Source organism: Ptychodera flava, chromosome 1, assembly GCF_041260155.1.
Source record: "Ptychodera flava strain L36383 chromosome 1, AS_Pfla_20210202, whole genome shotgun sequence".
Classification (NCBI taxonomy): Eukaryota; Metazoa; Hemichordata; class Enteropneusta; family Ptychoderidae; genus Ptychodera; species Ptychodera flava.
In genome coordinates, this window is record NC_091928.1 from 34,264,084 (window position 1) to 34,281,013 (window position 16,930).

The window sequence follows — 16,930 nt, forward strand, 5'->3', positions numbered from 1 at the left end:
TACGCACTCGGGCGTCAATGACGGGTCGTCATCACCGCTGATGACGTAGACGTGCTGGCCATGTTATTTGAAGGAGCCATGATTGCCCAACGGATGAGGCTGAGACAGCTGTTGACAATTTTGGTATCCTTCATCTTTGACCGCCTTAGTTGGGTAAGCCGCTCGGAAGGCAACGGTTATGACCTAAACAAGCCGCTGAGCACTGTTCGTTGCCGTACAAGAACGAGACGGCCAGTCCATTACTGCTTAATGGGCGATTGGCTTGTCACCGACTTGGATGACAATACGCCTTGCTCGGGCGTACTTAGAAGGGACATGAGGTTAAAGATACGGGTTTCCCACCCGTACTGAGCATGGGCTTGGGCCAACGTCCTTGGGTGGCAGGTGCGCATGCCACGTACCCAGCTGGACGGAATGTCAAGTTGAGATGCTAATGACATTGACTATGGTATGCTAAGTGCTCGAGGGATTTGCATTGCAAACGAGTATTATTAGCATATCAAATGGTACGGACAGGCAATTTACATGACGGGTAGGAATGTCAGCACCGGTTGGTGGACTGATTGCCGTAGGTTCATTATAATAACAGGTGGCTGCATATATTAACACCCCTGCGTCCAATCATGTCCAGGGCTTTGTTTCCCTGTGGCTTTAAAAGGGTGGGACCTGCTAGTCTGTCGACACTGTTCCAGACATGAGCTTGACGGACCGCAAAAGTTTTCTGAAGGCGAGCAGACGACTGAAGCTCAAAGATGCAGAGTCTCCGGGCGGTAGTGGTAGCGATCGTTGTGATGTCCCTAGTAAACGTTCGAAGAAGTCGGGCAAGAAACGCGCCCGTAAGGCGAAGCTATCTCCGGCTGAAAGCCCAGTGGTAAGCGTAAACGTAAGACTGATCGTTCTACCAATGATGATGGTGGGTCACCGGTTGCCAGTGGTTCTCACCCGGCTGCTCCGGGAGAGACTACTTCACCTGCAGAGACATCTGCTGCTCTTGTGGGAGATACTTCACCTGCACAGACTACGTCTGCTGCTGCTAGTGAGACAGTTAGTAACGAGACGGCTGATGCCATTGGTTCTTCCCCGGCTGCTCCGGGAGAGACACCACCTGTTGCGTGCACCATGAGCCCTCATCCTGCGTCAGGAGAGGTTCCTGTGCCCAGTGCGAAAGAGCTTGAGTCCTCGTCATCAGCAGAGGCTGCCCAGCCCGCTCCTGCCATAGTTACGTGTGCTGCGATGTCCCCGCCGAAAAAGATAGTGCGGAGGGTTCGTTATCAGGATAGCCCACCTGATTTTGAGCCAGATATGATCCTTGATGCCGCTACGGGCGAGTTCAGGCCCAGACGCCCAGACGATGGTGATATCACCGCTGAGTCCGACTCGGAGGTTGACGAGGATGCGGCAGAGGACGATGACTTTTATGACAGGCAGTATGTAGGTGAGGCAAGCTCTGACGACGATGATGACGTTGCTGCTGTGTTGGCGGAGGATGACACCCCTCCTGTCTGGCGTATGTCGGAAACTACCGATGCTAATATATTTGAGGAGATCGATTTTGACCATGAGAGAGGACCGACTTTCACCTTGCCCAGCCACTCCCATGAGATCGATTACTTTTTTAAGTTTATTCCAGCTACACTGATCAGATTGGCAAAGGACGAGACTAATAAATACGCCAAATTCCACCAGCGATATATCGCTAAAAAGATCGATAAATACTGCGTAACGCTGACTACCGAGAGGTGCAGGCGTTCATTGGCGTCTTAGTCTGTATGGGTATCGACCGTAAATCATCAGTGGAGGATTATTGGTCTAGCGATCCATTTCTGAGAAACCAGGGTATTTCTACTGTGATTACCCGCAGTCGCTTTCAGCAGCTTATGCGATATTTTCATCTGGCAGACCCAGAGAACGATCCACGTCGTGATCCTGATGAGGCACGCCGCCGACGTCGGTGTCAGGAGGATCCCCTTTATAAAATCAATCCATGGATGGAGCCCATAGTTGACAGGTGCGTAAATAATTATAAGATGGGTAGAGAGATCTCCATCGACGAGGGCATGGTGCGATTCAAGGGCCGTTCTAAATTTAAGCAGAGATTACCGCATAAGCCTGACCGAGACGGTTTTAAGATATGGCAGCTATGCGACTCCACCACTGCATACATCGCCAACTTTGCACCGTACCTAGGTGTGAAATTTCGGGATCGGACTGATGGGAGACGGCAGGAGCGAGGTGTGGTGAAAAGAATTACGATGGAGCTGGTCCAGCCATTTTGTGGATATAATCACAGCCTATTTTGTGATAGCCTGTTTAGCACGGTCGTTACTGCTAGAGAGCTGATGGAGACCGGGATCTACATGGTCGGGAGTTTTAACCGCCGTAATCGTCGCACCATGCCCCCTCAATTAATTCCGCCGGGTAAGAGGAAGCGCCTTCCTCTGTCTGTTGGGGATATGAAAGCCACGACCAGAACGGACTCTCGTCTTAACATCACTGCTTATCAGGATAGTAACGCTCAGGTGCTGATCTTGAATACGGTCTATCCACCCTTGGAGTGCGTGCCAGTGGGGGAGGGAGACGAGCAGCGACAAGTGCCTCTGTCGCTGTATAATTATCGCCGGTACATGGGAGGTGTCGACCGAGCCAACCAGAAGCGCAAGTACTTTCACACTGGGCGCAAGAATCACAGATGGTGGACATATCTGGCATGTTACCTGATTGATGTTGCCTTGGTAAATGCATATATATGCTTCAAGCATGTACACCCTGATAGTAAGCTGACCCATAAGATGTTTCATCTGCGTGTCGGGAAACAACTCATTGGCGGTTATTGTGGGCGATCGCAGCCCAGTGTGAGAGAGGTCGAGGCCACCGTTTCTCTTTCCTCGTACATAAATCCACAAAATCAGCCGATGCACGTTGTCAGCCGTTTGGAGGGGCGGCAGAAATGCTGTAAAGTATGCAGCAGAGAGGGTAAGACCACTGCGAGCGGACGACTGTCTGAGACGTCCAAAGGATGTAGTCTGTGCGGGGTTCATCTTCACGAGGGCGAGTGTTTTGCGGCTTTTCATCATCGCATGATGCTACGAGGTAAGAGGAGCGTTGGCGTGCAGACCTCTACTCACACAGCCCAGACGACACCCATCAGCAAGAGAACCCGACGTAAATAACGGACAGGGGATAGCTTCGCCTTACAGTGGCTTGACTGTATTATTAACACGGACCATGATCACATTTTGAGCACGGTTGTGCCGTTTGTTTGTGCTTTACGATCCCGCTGATTGTAAATTGAAACACGGATTATTTTGTACAATCCCCCCGATTGTAATCTTTGTAACACGGACCATGCACTCGGACGTCGAGACAGACTCTGAGATTTATTATTCGGCATAATGTAAATTATTCCCGAATAAAATTATATCTATGGATCGCATATTTTCGTTTGTTTTGTTTTGTTTAGACGGATTATTTTGTACAATTCCCCCGATTATTATTTTTGTAACACGGATCTGCCACCCCCCTTTTTAATTTTTGAAACACGGACCATGCACTCGGACGTCGAGACAGACTCCGAGATTTATTGTTCGGCATAATGTAAATTATTCCGAATAAAATACTATCTATGGATCGCATATTTTCGTTTCTTTTCTTTTTACCCCACTTTCGTTTTTGGCAGATCCGTAAGGACGCTATAGTAATGGATGAACGTGCGTTGTATCATGTGGGAGGGGCACAGCCCAACGGAGGCTGTGCTCGTGCGACGTAGACGTTGTACCGACCATCTGTCGTTTGGGTTAGTGCATGGTGCAGTTGCACTGTCCAGAGCTAAGGTGGTACAAAACTGCACCTTAGAAACAACTGCCAACTAACCTGTTAGGAAACGGTAACACTAACGAGCTAAGTGTGCACTGAACTGGCCAAACTACGTACACGCCTTCCTTCAATGGCGGAACTATGTCGTTGACACTACGTCAAAGTGGACTGCACTGTGCGACTCTTCCAAGTCGTTCAAAGTACGTGGCCAAGTGACACAACCCAGGGGAAACAGGACAGGTTTGAGGGTGCTGCCGCACCCATAGCACTAACCCCTGGGTCTTCTACTAACCCACGAGCGAGGTGATGTTTCCCCGGTGTGGCCGTGCGTGCCGGCGAACGAGCTTTACTTCCGCGAAAGTAAGCTAGAAAAGGGCATAAAAGTGCACGTCCCCCGGGGCAAACAACGCCCGTGACCTCGTCATTTTCTGGACACAACCTCATCAGCGGTTGCCCCTCTATACGGGCATGCAAAAATTTTTGAAGTCTAACACGTATATGGTCGGTAATCGTACCCCGAAAATGCGGTATTTTCCCGCCAAATGCCTGGCAGGAAAGCGTGCAGGAGAGCCTATCTTCTGTAGACACGGAAAAGGGGGCCGGTTTTGACCGACTTGGCAGGATAACGGACAGGGGTGCTCGGCAGGAAAAGGGTTAATCTGTAGGAACCTGCATATTGAATTTCAAAGCTATCAGACCAGTACTTTTTGAGAAACACATATTTTGACCAAAAATGGAAAAATTGCCCCTAAAATACAAGTTTGCAGATTTTATCATCATTTCAATAAATATCATTTAGTTCATCTATAGAAAAATCTGTATAGCAAATTTCAAAGCTATCAGATGAGTAGTTTTGGAAATAAACGTTCAAAATTACAGATTTTATCAGAAATTCAATATATACTACTAAGTTCATCTATAGAAACCTGTATACGAAATTTCAAAGCTATCAGACCAATACTTTTTGTGAAACACAATTTTTGACCAAAATGGCAAAAATTGCCCCAAAATTACAAAATTGGAGATTTCATCATAAATATCATTAAGTTCATCTGTAGGAATCTGTATACCAATTTGCAAAGCTACCAGATGAGCAGTTTTGGAAATACACATTTTTTGACTAAAAATGACAAAAATTGCCCCAAAAATACAAAATTGCAGATTTCATCAGAAATTCAATATATATTACTTAGTTCATCTGTAGAAACCTGTATACCAAATTTCAAATATATCAGACCAGTACTTTTTGAGAAACACATTTTTTGACCAAAAATGGCAAAAATTGCCTTAAAAATGCAAATTTGCATATTTCTGCACATTTTGAACAAATCTGAAATAGATCATCCCTAGGGACCAGGGATTATTATTTACCAAATATCAAAGCTATCAGACTGGTAGTTTTGAAGAAGATTTTTAAAGATTTTTTTATGCAAAAAAGACAAAAATTGCCTTAAAAATACAAATATGCAATTTCACCACGATTTTAACAAATCTGACTATAGTCATTTTAAGGTGGTTGGAAAGGCTATTTTTGCACAAATTCTTTTCTCAGAGTTAATGTCAAGTTTCAAGTGTTAGAATCAAGATATTTAGTTCAAATTTTCAGGATAACTCCCTTAGTTAATATTCTCTCCAAAGAATATGAAATTGTATATTTGCAGCCATGATTTTGAAATATGACACCAGTAAATATTAAAATTTAATTTTTCATATTTTTTTTACATATTTGAATTTAATAATAATTGGATAGTATCAATATTACCAATTAGTTATAAATATGTTGACACTATTTATTGTAAGATTTGTACGGCAGGATTTGTAAATAAAATTTGTTTTTAAGATTTTACATGGGTTTATATATCAAAAAATTATTAAAAATTCTTTCAAATTTCAAAATGTGATTTTTCAAAAAGTACTTCAAATACAGGAAAATTGTGCCGTACAAATCTTATCTGTAACCTTGTTAATAGGCTGTAAAAATTTCATGTCCATATCTCATTTCAAAGTTGGATTAAATTGGTATACAATTATGTAGGGAAACTGTTATTCTGTCAAAAATGTTGAAAACAAGCCATATTTGCACCCCTCTTTTGAAGTCATAGAGCAGTTTTTTTTGGTTAATCTCACTTTTGACACCTCTTTGACACTCAAAGAATCTAAAAATGCATTTACAATAGCAGTCACTCACTCTGAATGCCAGCACCACCTTGTCAAACTTTCCTGAAAAACAGCAAATAATGACTTTCCCTTTTCAAACATTTTATTAACAGCTAGGGGACCTCTACCATAGTTAATACACTAAGGACTCCCCAACTTCTTCTTATTTGGTCAGTTTTTCAGAAGTTTTAACAGGCTATAACTCTGCGATGCCTTTGTGGCCAAATGTCTAGTTTTTTTTATTCCACAGAGAATGTTGACTACTTATATATTTTAATAGTTTTGTTGAAATTTATAACTGACGCTCTAGCCTTTCCAACCACCTTAAGTAAACTGCACATCAAATTTCAAAGCAATAGGACAAGCGGTATCACAGGAGAAGATTATTTTACCAAAAACAGCAAAAAATACCCCAAAAATACAAATATGCAAATTTCACCACGGTTTGAACAAACTTTAAGTGAGGTCAGCCCAAGTGAACTGCATATAAAATTTCAAAGCAATCAGACTTGCGGTTTCAGAGGAGAAGGCAATTGTTGACGGACGACGGACAACGACAGACGACGACGGAAAATCAACCTAGTTGATAAGCTCTGCGTCGATGACAGCGGAGCTAAAAACTCACCTTCATTGGTACGTATAAATCAAATAGCATTATGGGTAATTTATTATGGTGTGACACAGTGACGACACAATCTATATAGCTGTGAATATATAAAGTAGGGCTGCATTCACAAACACCCTGGAGGGGAGATGCAAAAAAAAAGTTCTCAGATTTTCTTCAAATACCCCTCCAACAAACTCACAATGTGTCCAAGTCCTGACTTGCTATAATTTTGAAATTCCACCCCCACCCCCCCTCGAAGGAAGGCAAAATGTGGCAGATATAGAGCTTCGTCCAAAAATATATATATCAAATCATAATACCAGTACATGGGACTACCGGTATATTACTAGGCAAACTATTAACAATTTTCCTGTAAAAACAAGCTTATATCTAGATTTATATGTGTGTGCTAATTCATGTAAATCTACTTTGCTTGAAGTGGCATGTAAATAGTGAATGTGTGTACAAAAAATTTGCAGTCTATGAGAAAACTATCAACATGTATTTTCCAATATAAAACTGGCAATATCTGTTCATCTGTTTTGATAACTGATATAAATGAACTTGATTAGCATGGCGTATTTACGAGTGCACATGTCTACAAATAATTTAATTTTGAAATTTCGCTGAAAATGTTATCTATCCATTACGGTATACATGGGAGTCGATGACAAAACTGTGAATAATTTTTTCCTAATTTTAAACTTGCAATATTTGTGCATATATTGACCCTGAATAATTGACATAACTGTACTTGTGTTACTTGATTAGAAGAAGGTGGTTACATGTAAATATGTGTTTAAAACATTTTGCAGAAAATGTTGATCCACTTCACGGTAAAAGGAGTCTATGACAAAACTGTGAATATTTTTTTCAGACTAATACAAAGTTTGCAATATTTGTGCATATATTAAGGAGCCTGAATAATTGACATAATTGTACTTGATTAGAAGAAGGTGCATACAGTATGTGCATACGGTATGTGCACAAGAAATTTGATTTGGAAATTTTGCCAAATATGTTGATCAACTATACAATGTAGTCTGTGAGGAAACTACTAAACCATATTGTACCGGTACTTGATTAGATTTAGCAGTGGTTACAAGTGCACATGTGTGCAAAAACTTTGATTTTAGAATTTCACCAAAAATGTTGATTCATTATATATTGTAAGCTATGTGGAAACTACGAATAACACATACATTGTATCTCCCAGAATTGTTATTCAAAGATTGTTTGACTATGCACTATTCTACATGTAAATAGTTTGTATTCTGTCAAAGTCGTCAAAAAATAAAAATGTACATACTGCGGCGACATGAACGTAAGAACGGTTGGCACTGACCTTTACCCAATGTATTGTCAATGAGTGAATGTTATCAAATATAAGTTATCTCCCAAATTGTGAAAGACTAAAAGTTGAAATTTTTTGTCATTATGAAGGACTGTGAGTTTTGCGCAACAGAGGGGTTGGGTATGGTGTCCAATCCATGCCAAAATTACTACTTTGATTTTACAACACAACATGCCATTCCGAATTCTATTTTACAATTCAACATGCTATTTCACAACACAACATGCCATTCCGAATTCTATTTTACAATTCACATGCTATTTCACAACACATCATGCACTTACAAATCCTATTTTACAACTCAACATGCTCTTGCCAATTTCATTTGACAACACATCATGCACTTACAAATCCTATTTTACAACTCAACATGCTCTTGCCAATTTCATTTGACAACACATCATGCACTTACAAATCCTATTTTACAACTCAACATGCTCTTGCCATTTCATTTGACAACACATCATGCACTTACAAATCCTATTTTACAACTCAACATGCTCTTGCCAATTTCATTTGACAACACATCATGCACTTACAAATCCTATTTTACAACTCAACATGCTCTTGCCAATTTCATTTGACAACACATCATGCACTTACAAATCCTATTTCACAATTCAACATCCCATTCTAAAGCTAGCTCTGCGGAGCAGGGCAGTGTTACTGGCTATCGAACAAGATTCAAAATGGCGGACGCGAAATGGTCCCCTCGCACAAAGAGAGAAATGCGAACTTTGCACAAGTCTAAAAACGCAGCTTAGCACATTGTGTATCTAAACAAGATGAGCGTGCTCGAAAACTAGGATCGATCACGATTTTAAATTAAAAATTGGCTGTTTTTGGAAAAGAAACTGCGCGTTAAAATCAGCAGTTTTGTCTATTGTGCTCCGTGGGAGGCTTATCGTGAAAGACCGAGATTTACTATATGGCGCATCTGATACGGATATGGTCCCATCGCATAGAGAGATGAAAGTGGGCTTTGTGTAAGTTCAAAAGCACAGCTTAGCTCATCGTGCATCTAGACAAGTTGAGCGTGCTCAAAATAGGAGATCGATCACAATTTTGGGTGAAAAAAAAAACGATTGTTTTTGGTTGAGTAACCGCGTTGCAACCAGTGGTTTTGCCCACAGGCTCTCGACTCATTGCAGGCGAACCGCCAGACGTCACTGATAGAGTTCTGAGTTTATTGTTGATGCAACGGACTGACATAGATTTGAAATTTCTTTACATGGTCGGGATTGTTACCTTGGTGCGGTTTGCTCCGAGCTGAGACATTTTATAATTTCTGTACTATACATAGCGTGTCAGATATTGCAGATGGCTTCAAACTATTGAATTTTCGTATGTATGGACTGTAGATACAGTTTTGAGAGTATCGTAGATGCAACAGACTGCGATTTGAAATTTGTTTTCATTGTCGGAGTTTTAACCTTGGTGCAGTTTGCTTCTGAGCTGAGACATTATTTTATTTTGTACTATACAAAGCTTGTCAGATATTGCAGATGGCTGCAAAGTGATTGACTTTTCATATCTGTGGACTTTGATCCAGAGTCCTAAGTGTATTGGAGAATGCTACGGCCTGAGATAGATCAGTAATTTCTCATCCTTGACGGAGTTTAACGTCAGTGCAGTTTGCTCCGAGCTGAGACTAATAATTTTTGTACCTTTGCAGATAGCTGCAAAGTGATTGACTTTTCTTATGTGTGGACTTTCATAGAGTCCTGAGTGTATTGGAGGATGCTGCAGACTGAGACGGATTGGTAATTTTTTTAGCCTAGACGGAGTTTTAAACGTTAGTGAAGGTTAAGCTTACTCGGAGCCGAGTCATAGATTGTCGGATATTGCAGATTGTATAGCTGTGATATCGCAGGGGTATGGCGTGTATCGAACGCGCTTGGGTCATTGAGGTCATCGCCACAGTTGCGATGACCTCAATGACCCGAGCGCGTTCGATACACTCCACAAGTACCGCTGCGATATCACAGCTATGCAGATTGCAGCAAAGTGAAACTGAAGACAATAGATAGCCGTGAGCATATTGAAGAATGCTTGGAATTGAGATGATTTCGTCGTTTCTTAACAAAATAGGAGTTTAACGCTATAGTGCAGGTTACTCAGTTCTGAGATAATTAAATAATTTTGTTACACGCATAGCTGGTGCGGTCAGATAGTACAGATTGCTGCAAACTAATTTCGTGTCACAACTACACGCTACTGTAATCTTTTCAAGGTATTCTTGTGTCAACTTTTTTATGTCATAATTCGACGAGCAGCATCGAAAAGTTGGTATCTATTTGCATCACAATGTACGTTGTACAATGGAGAGAATGAAATGAAAGCCGTGGAGGAGTTTTCTTTAATCTTCGAACACTTCCTTGACAAGTGTTCACAAAATAACTTTGGAAATTGCGAAATTGACCTCTATTGGCAAATACTGTTAACTTTTAGAAATCTCGTGATGTTTTCGTTGTAAATATTTGCTTAATTGCCATTGAGATAATTTTGACCCCCTTATCAAAATTGAAAATTAAGCTTGTGAACTTCATAAAGTGTCTGTCTGCCGAGCTTTAACAAAATATTAAAACTTTTTGCAGCGGAAAATATGTGTTTAGCAACACCTTTTATATGGCTTTCAGCTGGCGTTTCCTGTCCTGTCAAAATGTTAGTCTTTTTCGTTTTATGTAAGCTTTGGAAACCACAAAATAATAATAATAATAATAATGCAGGAAATCAGTACGGAAGAATTTCCTCTCTGCTTTTTGACCGTAACGTACAACTTTTAAAATATCACTGATTAGGTATTTGGTTAAGGTAGAAATTAAATAAATTCCTTTCAGGGGAAAGTTTTCTATTTGGCGACAGGGTTTTTCCTCAGCTTCCAAGGGTTGGTAAAGTAAAACAGAATTACAGTCAACTCGCACTTTTTCCAACCCGCCCAGAACCAACTCGCCCGATTCAAACTCGCCCGATACCAACTCGCCCGTTGTTTTGAGATAGGGTTTTGTAGATTCCATGTACGCTAACCCGATGGCCCGAGGCCAGCTATTTTCATGTCATGCCAGGCCAGTAACTCGTGAAAGACGGTCCTGCTGTTCCTAAAGAAGTGAGCCAGTTCGCAGTAACTATCCCTATACGTAAAGCAGTGTTCTCCACAAGGGTTTTTGACGGGCGGTGCGCCCGGCTGCTTTTTGTCGCCGCCCACCTTTAATCTCGCCCGCCCACCTTTGTTTTCTGTCGCCTAAACTGTTTTCACAGTCAGTTGTCCGAACAATATCTGAAAGCCTATTGAATAAAAATGACAGCAACTGACAACGTCGTGTAATAAAGAGGGACCGTTCACACATCTGTCGGTTTGTTTTGCGACTGCATGCAATCCTCAATGTTCTCCCCAGGCCCCGACCCTTTATTTTTTTCGCCCGATCCTGTTTCATATCCGCCGGCGCCGATACTCTTTAGTAAATGTTGTTGAAGACCTATGTTTCTCAGCGGCGATTTTGTCACGCTCTTATTTCAGCAAGCTTTTCAAGTGTGAAACGGCCGTAGTGCCGATGAACACTGGCTAAGATTTCAATTCAAAAAGCTTGAAATGTGTTAAGCTGCCGACCGTACCGTACAGACACCGTCCATTTCATACAACGGACACGGTACACTCGACTCGAAGGCTCGGTGTTGCATTTTTGCCAGCGGACACTCAGTCAAAGCATCTATGCTATTGTCAACTGCCATTGCCGCCAATGTCTCGTACTTGTAAGGATCCGAAGGTCAGGAAAAGTGATTTCGATCAGATCTGGCTAAAATCGTACGATTGGTTGAGACAAATATCAGATGCAAAAAAGTATGGTACTTCGCGTGCTCAAGTCGTTGCGTATCCGAGCAAAGTTAGCCATTTTGAGATCCGTGTACGTCCACATGACGTTGAAGCCATGTGTGTCATTTCCTGTCACGCATTCGTACTTTGCATGGACGATTGACTTTGAGAAGCAGTTGCGTTTGATCAAGTTTCAAAATCCGTGACCGTTTTAAAATATCAAAGGCACAATGAAATGAAGTAAAAAGAAACTGCACGAGCTAAAATCATCATTCGTGTGATCATCCGAATACAGCAGCTATGTACCGTACATACGGTTCTGTAGGCCTACTGTATAGTTCAAAGGTCGCGTGTGATCGAGATCAAGAGCGCCAGCGTGCTCCACACAAACATGCATGGCAGCCTACGCCGCGCAGTTGTCGAAGTTTTGTACGTTTGCCGAACTAAGAGTCGTTGAAATTTCAAATCTTTCTCTTGGAAAACTTGGTATCATTTTTTTCGGGCCTCCCTTTATTATGAATTGAGTTTTAAAGTCAACGGATGTTTCTCTGCAGGCATGCTCCGCTGACTCCGCATTGTAACTTAGTGCATTATTCAGTCCCGTGTCAACTTGTCTTGTACGTAAAAAAAAGACGTTCATGGCTTTACCAATCCGGCTACAGACAAACATATAGTAACTGAGGGTCACATGAAAACGTGCCACCATTTGCCACCTATTATTTCGAACACTGATTACTTCTCATGTAGGCCTACTTTTGAATTTTCATGTTGGTATTGTGCAATATATTTACTAAATTGTGTATTGTTTGTATTAGTTCAATGTGTTTTTTTTCACTTTGATGTTTTATTATTTATTTAAAGTAAATAGACAGGATTTAATGTAAAAATAAATTGTATAGCTTGCCATTAATCACTGCTGAATGGAGAAAAATATTGAGAATGTCAGAAGTATATCTCATCACTGGAGTGCCTTGTGAATAGCCCTGGTGATATGTAAATTGTATGCAAATATTATGCAAATACATATGCTAATTAGCCGTCCGCCTTTAATTTTCATTTGGAGAACACTGACGTAAAGAAGCCGAACGAAATTTATTCTTTCAAGAGATTTGCAAAACGTGAAATTCGCAAATAAAAAGTTTTCCGTGTTGGCACATATTTCAAGCCGCACCTGTGGTTCTCTATGTTAGAAATATTTGTTGTTAGAAATAAAACGTTTTATACGTACCAGTTGCTGCGAAAAAGAGCCCTGCCACTCTTTGATATGTTCTTCCACTCCAATGACCAAGCTACCCGAGTGGCAAAGGCTACCGATTCGCAGCAAGCGTACCAGTAGCTCTGCATGGCAGGGCTGTGTGTTTACCGGCGTTATACGGCCTCCGTATAGCCTAACGCCGGTAAACACACAGCCCTGCCATGCAGACCTAGCGTACCAGGTACTCATAAAATTGCAAAATAATATCGGGCGAGTTGGTATCGGGCGAGTTGGCATCGGGCGAGTTGGAATCGGGCGAGTTGGTATCGGGCGAGTTGGAATCGGGCGAATTGGTTCTGGGCGGGTTGGAAAAAGTGCGAGTTGACTGGTACCCCGTAAAACAAGGTTCTTTTACAAGGTAAAGCGAAAAAATCTTGTAGATTATATTGGCAATGTCTACTTAGCATGCGCAATGAACTATGAAAATTGTACGACCTGCTCCGTCACAGAACGGAGATAATGTCTGAGCTCGAAGGGAGGTCAGCGGATACTTTAATGATTGAGGGTGAATCTTGCCCGGTCTTTCACATGAGCCGCGCACACGAAAAGCCTCCCACGGTGCACAATAGACAAAACTGCTGATTTTAACGCGCAGTTTCTTTTCCAAAAACAGCCAATTTTTAATTTAAAATCGTGATCGATCCTAGTTTTCGAGCACGCTCATCTTGTTTAGATACACAATGTGCTAAGCTGCGTTTTTAGACTTGTGCAAAGTTCGCATTTCTCTCTCTGTGCGAGGGGACCATTTCGCGTCCGCCATTTTGAATCTTGTTCGATAGCCAGTAACACTGCCCTGCTCCGCAGAGCTAGCTTTAGAATGGGATGTTGAATTGTGAAATAGGATTTGTAAGTGCATGATGTGTTGTCAAATGAAATTGGCAAGAGCATGTTGAGTTGTAAAATAGGATTTGTAAGTGCATGATGTGTTGTCAAATGAAATTGGCAAGAGCATGTTGAGTTGTAAAATAGGATTTGTAAGTGCATGATGTGTTGTCAAATGAAATTGGCAAGAGCATGTTGAGTTGTAAAATAGGATTTGTAAGTGCATGATGTGTTGTCAAATGAAATTGGCAAGAGCATGTTGAGTTGTAAAATAGGATTTGTAAGTGCATGATGTGTTGTCAAATGAAATTGGCAAGAGCATGTTGAGTTGTAAAATAGGATTTGGAAGTGCATGATGTGTTGTCAAATGAAATTGGGAAGAGCATGTTGAGTTGTAAAATAGGATTTGGAATGGCATGATGTGTTGTGAAATAGCATGTTGAATTGTAAAATAGAATTCGGAATGGCATGTTGTGTTGTAAAATCAAAGTAGTAATTTTGGCATGGATTGGACACCATAGGTTGGGTAAGTAAAAATCATGACAATCAAACTAAATCTTTTGCCTGCTGGTAGCTGCTTGGATATCAATAAATTGTACAATTATTACCCTGAAACTTGCACCCCAGGTGGCGACAAAAAAAGAAATGAAAGAAATAAAAGAGCCAGAAGGTATTTGAAAAGGAATTTTATATTCAATAAATTTTCAACTCACCCCCCCCCCCCTTTGTAATGTCAGTTTGTTTCAGACCCCCCCCCCACCTCCAAGCATGTTGTAATTTTTTTCAAGTCGCCCCTGAAATCTCCCGCCCTCCTTTCAGAGGTGTTTTTGAATGCAGCCTACAAATTACACTTACCACAAATCGTGTTTCGGTTACACGCGTCTTCCTTGCTTTCTTACGGGTCAACTTCGTTGGAGGATGTAGGTTGGGAGAGCTTCCAACTTCCATGGTTGGAGTTGGACGTTTTCTCTTTCTAGTTTCGAAATAATTGCCTTTGGCCGCTCTCTTCTCCAGAGTGTCTTTAAACTGAGATAATTCCTTATTACGGTTAGAGATCTTATTCAATAACCCATAGCAGATGTTGCAGAGAGCTCTGTCTTCTACCGGTCTTGGGGATACTGGTGAAGAAAGGTCAAATACGTCTATCGCAGCATCTTGGACGGACAGTTCTGAGCGTCTAAGTTTGGAATTTAAAAAATGCCTCCTATAACCTCGCGGCCGCTTCTCAAACTTTTTACCACAGTAGACACACTCCATGGCGAAGTGGCAAAAGTTCCCCAAAATACGAGCGGAAGTCAGGCGATGACTTCCGAGTACTGTTCCGAAGTGGTTCTGTAAAGTTTCTCGCAGAAGGGATTTCAGCAGGGTCAGCTTCGGCTTGACTTGCAACGAGCGTGTCGCTTCCGCCCTTGTGTTTGTGTTTGCATATGGTGTCATTAGCAGCTGCACGATACGCCTCATGCCGTGGTCTTTACAGCTATATATTTCACCATATTTGATAAATCCCATCACGATGGCTATCAATTAAACGAGGGCATTAATGAAACAATACAATTCATAATCTATAAGACATACATATGGCAAACAAGTACAGTATCATGTTCAAAGCTCTTTGCCGAACGACACTTTGCGAATGCACGGCTATCGTTAGTCTCATTATGGTCGACCGACAAAGTCATCGTGCTATGTACATAAGCCGAACCGAATTTTTCAGCGCTGGTCATCGGTTGTACAGCCAACAAGTGTCATGTTCAAAGCTCTTTGCTGAACGACTCTTTGCGAATGCACGGCTATTGTTATTCTCATGCTATTATGGTCGACCGACAAAGTCACCGTGCTGTGTACATAAGCCGAACCGAATCTTTCAGCGCTGCTCATCGGTTGCACAGGTAAACAGCCAGCATATCTATGTCTATACGGTTCCCCTTCTACCACTTTGGTCTTTTTTTTCTTTCGTTCATTGGATGTTGTCTACGAATGACTTGCTTGATACGCATACTTAGGTTGCACGAACGGCTTGTTGCACCTCTTGACCTTGTTTGTTTGTTCAGTACAGCCTCGATACTGTCTATGCCAACTCTGGCAAACTCAGCATGCAACTTACCAGCATATCCCTATAAGTATAAGCATGAAGGTAAAAAAGATACACATAATTAAGCACGCACAATATCAGGTTCCCTGCGGGGTCTTCGGTTCCGACCTGTGCAAAGGTACAGGGTCATAAGGTGTTATTAGTCGTCATAACAGTGAACAGAAATAATAAATTTATGATTATTGTTCTTAAAAATTTAATATTTCTCTTGTACTTCAAAAATTACCCAACTCAGTGCACTCCAATTCTAAATGATTCGATCAGTATTTATGCGAAATTCACACAGTCCTAGTGTATCGACCCTCTTAATAAATTTCTGATTATGGATATTGTTGATAAAAATTAAATATTTTTCTCATTATTGCAAAATTAAAAAATTACCCAGCTGCACCCAGGAATCCAGGGAATGAAGATCAATATTTATGCCAAAATCACGTAGTTGTTGTACCAACCCTCAGAAATATCTAGTCAGTAGCATTGCACAGTGATGTGCAGTTACAATACTGCCTTGCTAGGTAGTCTTTCTAAACAGAAAATGATAGGAAGGGGGCTGACATAGCCCTGCATACCATGCTGTGTTCCCGGTGTACCGTACATGCATGTTATATGGCCTCCCACCACAGCCCTGCTGACTCTCATAGGAAAACGCCGCAGACACGGTCCCAATTGGGACCACGCACGAAAAACTAATCTTTCAAGTTATTTTCAGCTGAAATCAAATAAATTTCACTCTATGCCTACCAGAATAACTCAATCGCTCTGAGACTGCAATAAAATTTGCTCTTGTGACGTCCAAACCGTTAGTTTACCAGCAATATATGGTCAAGGGTCCAGTGGGCCATTCCTACGAGAGTCAGCAGGGCAGTGGTGGGAGGCTGTATAAGGCGGGGAACACACAGCGCAGTGCGCAGGGCTAGGGACTAACTGTAAGTATCTTACCAGTGCACATACCTTCGACAAACTAAGGCTTTCTTGACGCCTGCTTTGTATACAAAATTTCTACTGCATTGGAGCAAGTT

General features: G+C 41.6%; 1 protein-coding gene across 1 annotated transcript in view; it reads right to left on the bottom strand.

Annotated features, from left to right (window-relative positions):
- Window positions 1–15,244, bottom strand: part of LOC139135766 (uncharacterized) — a 52,232-nt gene extending 36,988 nt beyond the window's left edge. The window contains exon 1 of the mRNA XM_070703463.1: window positions 14,675–15,244. Coding sequence (XP_070559564.1) covers window positions 14,675–15,076 — 402 coding nt within the window. The 5' untranslated portion in view covers window positions 15,077–15,244. The remainder of the gene's footprint in view (window positions 1–14,674) is intronic.
- Window positions 15,245–16,930: the final 1,686 nt, after the last annotated feature.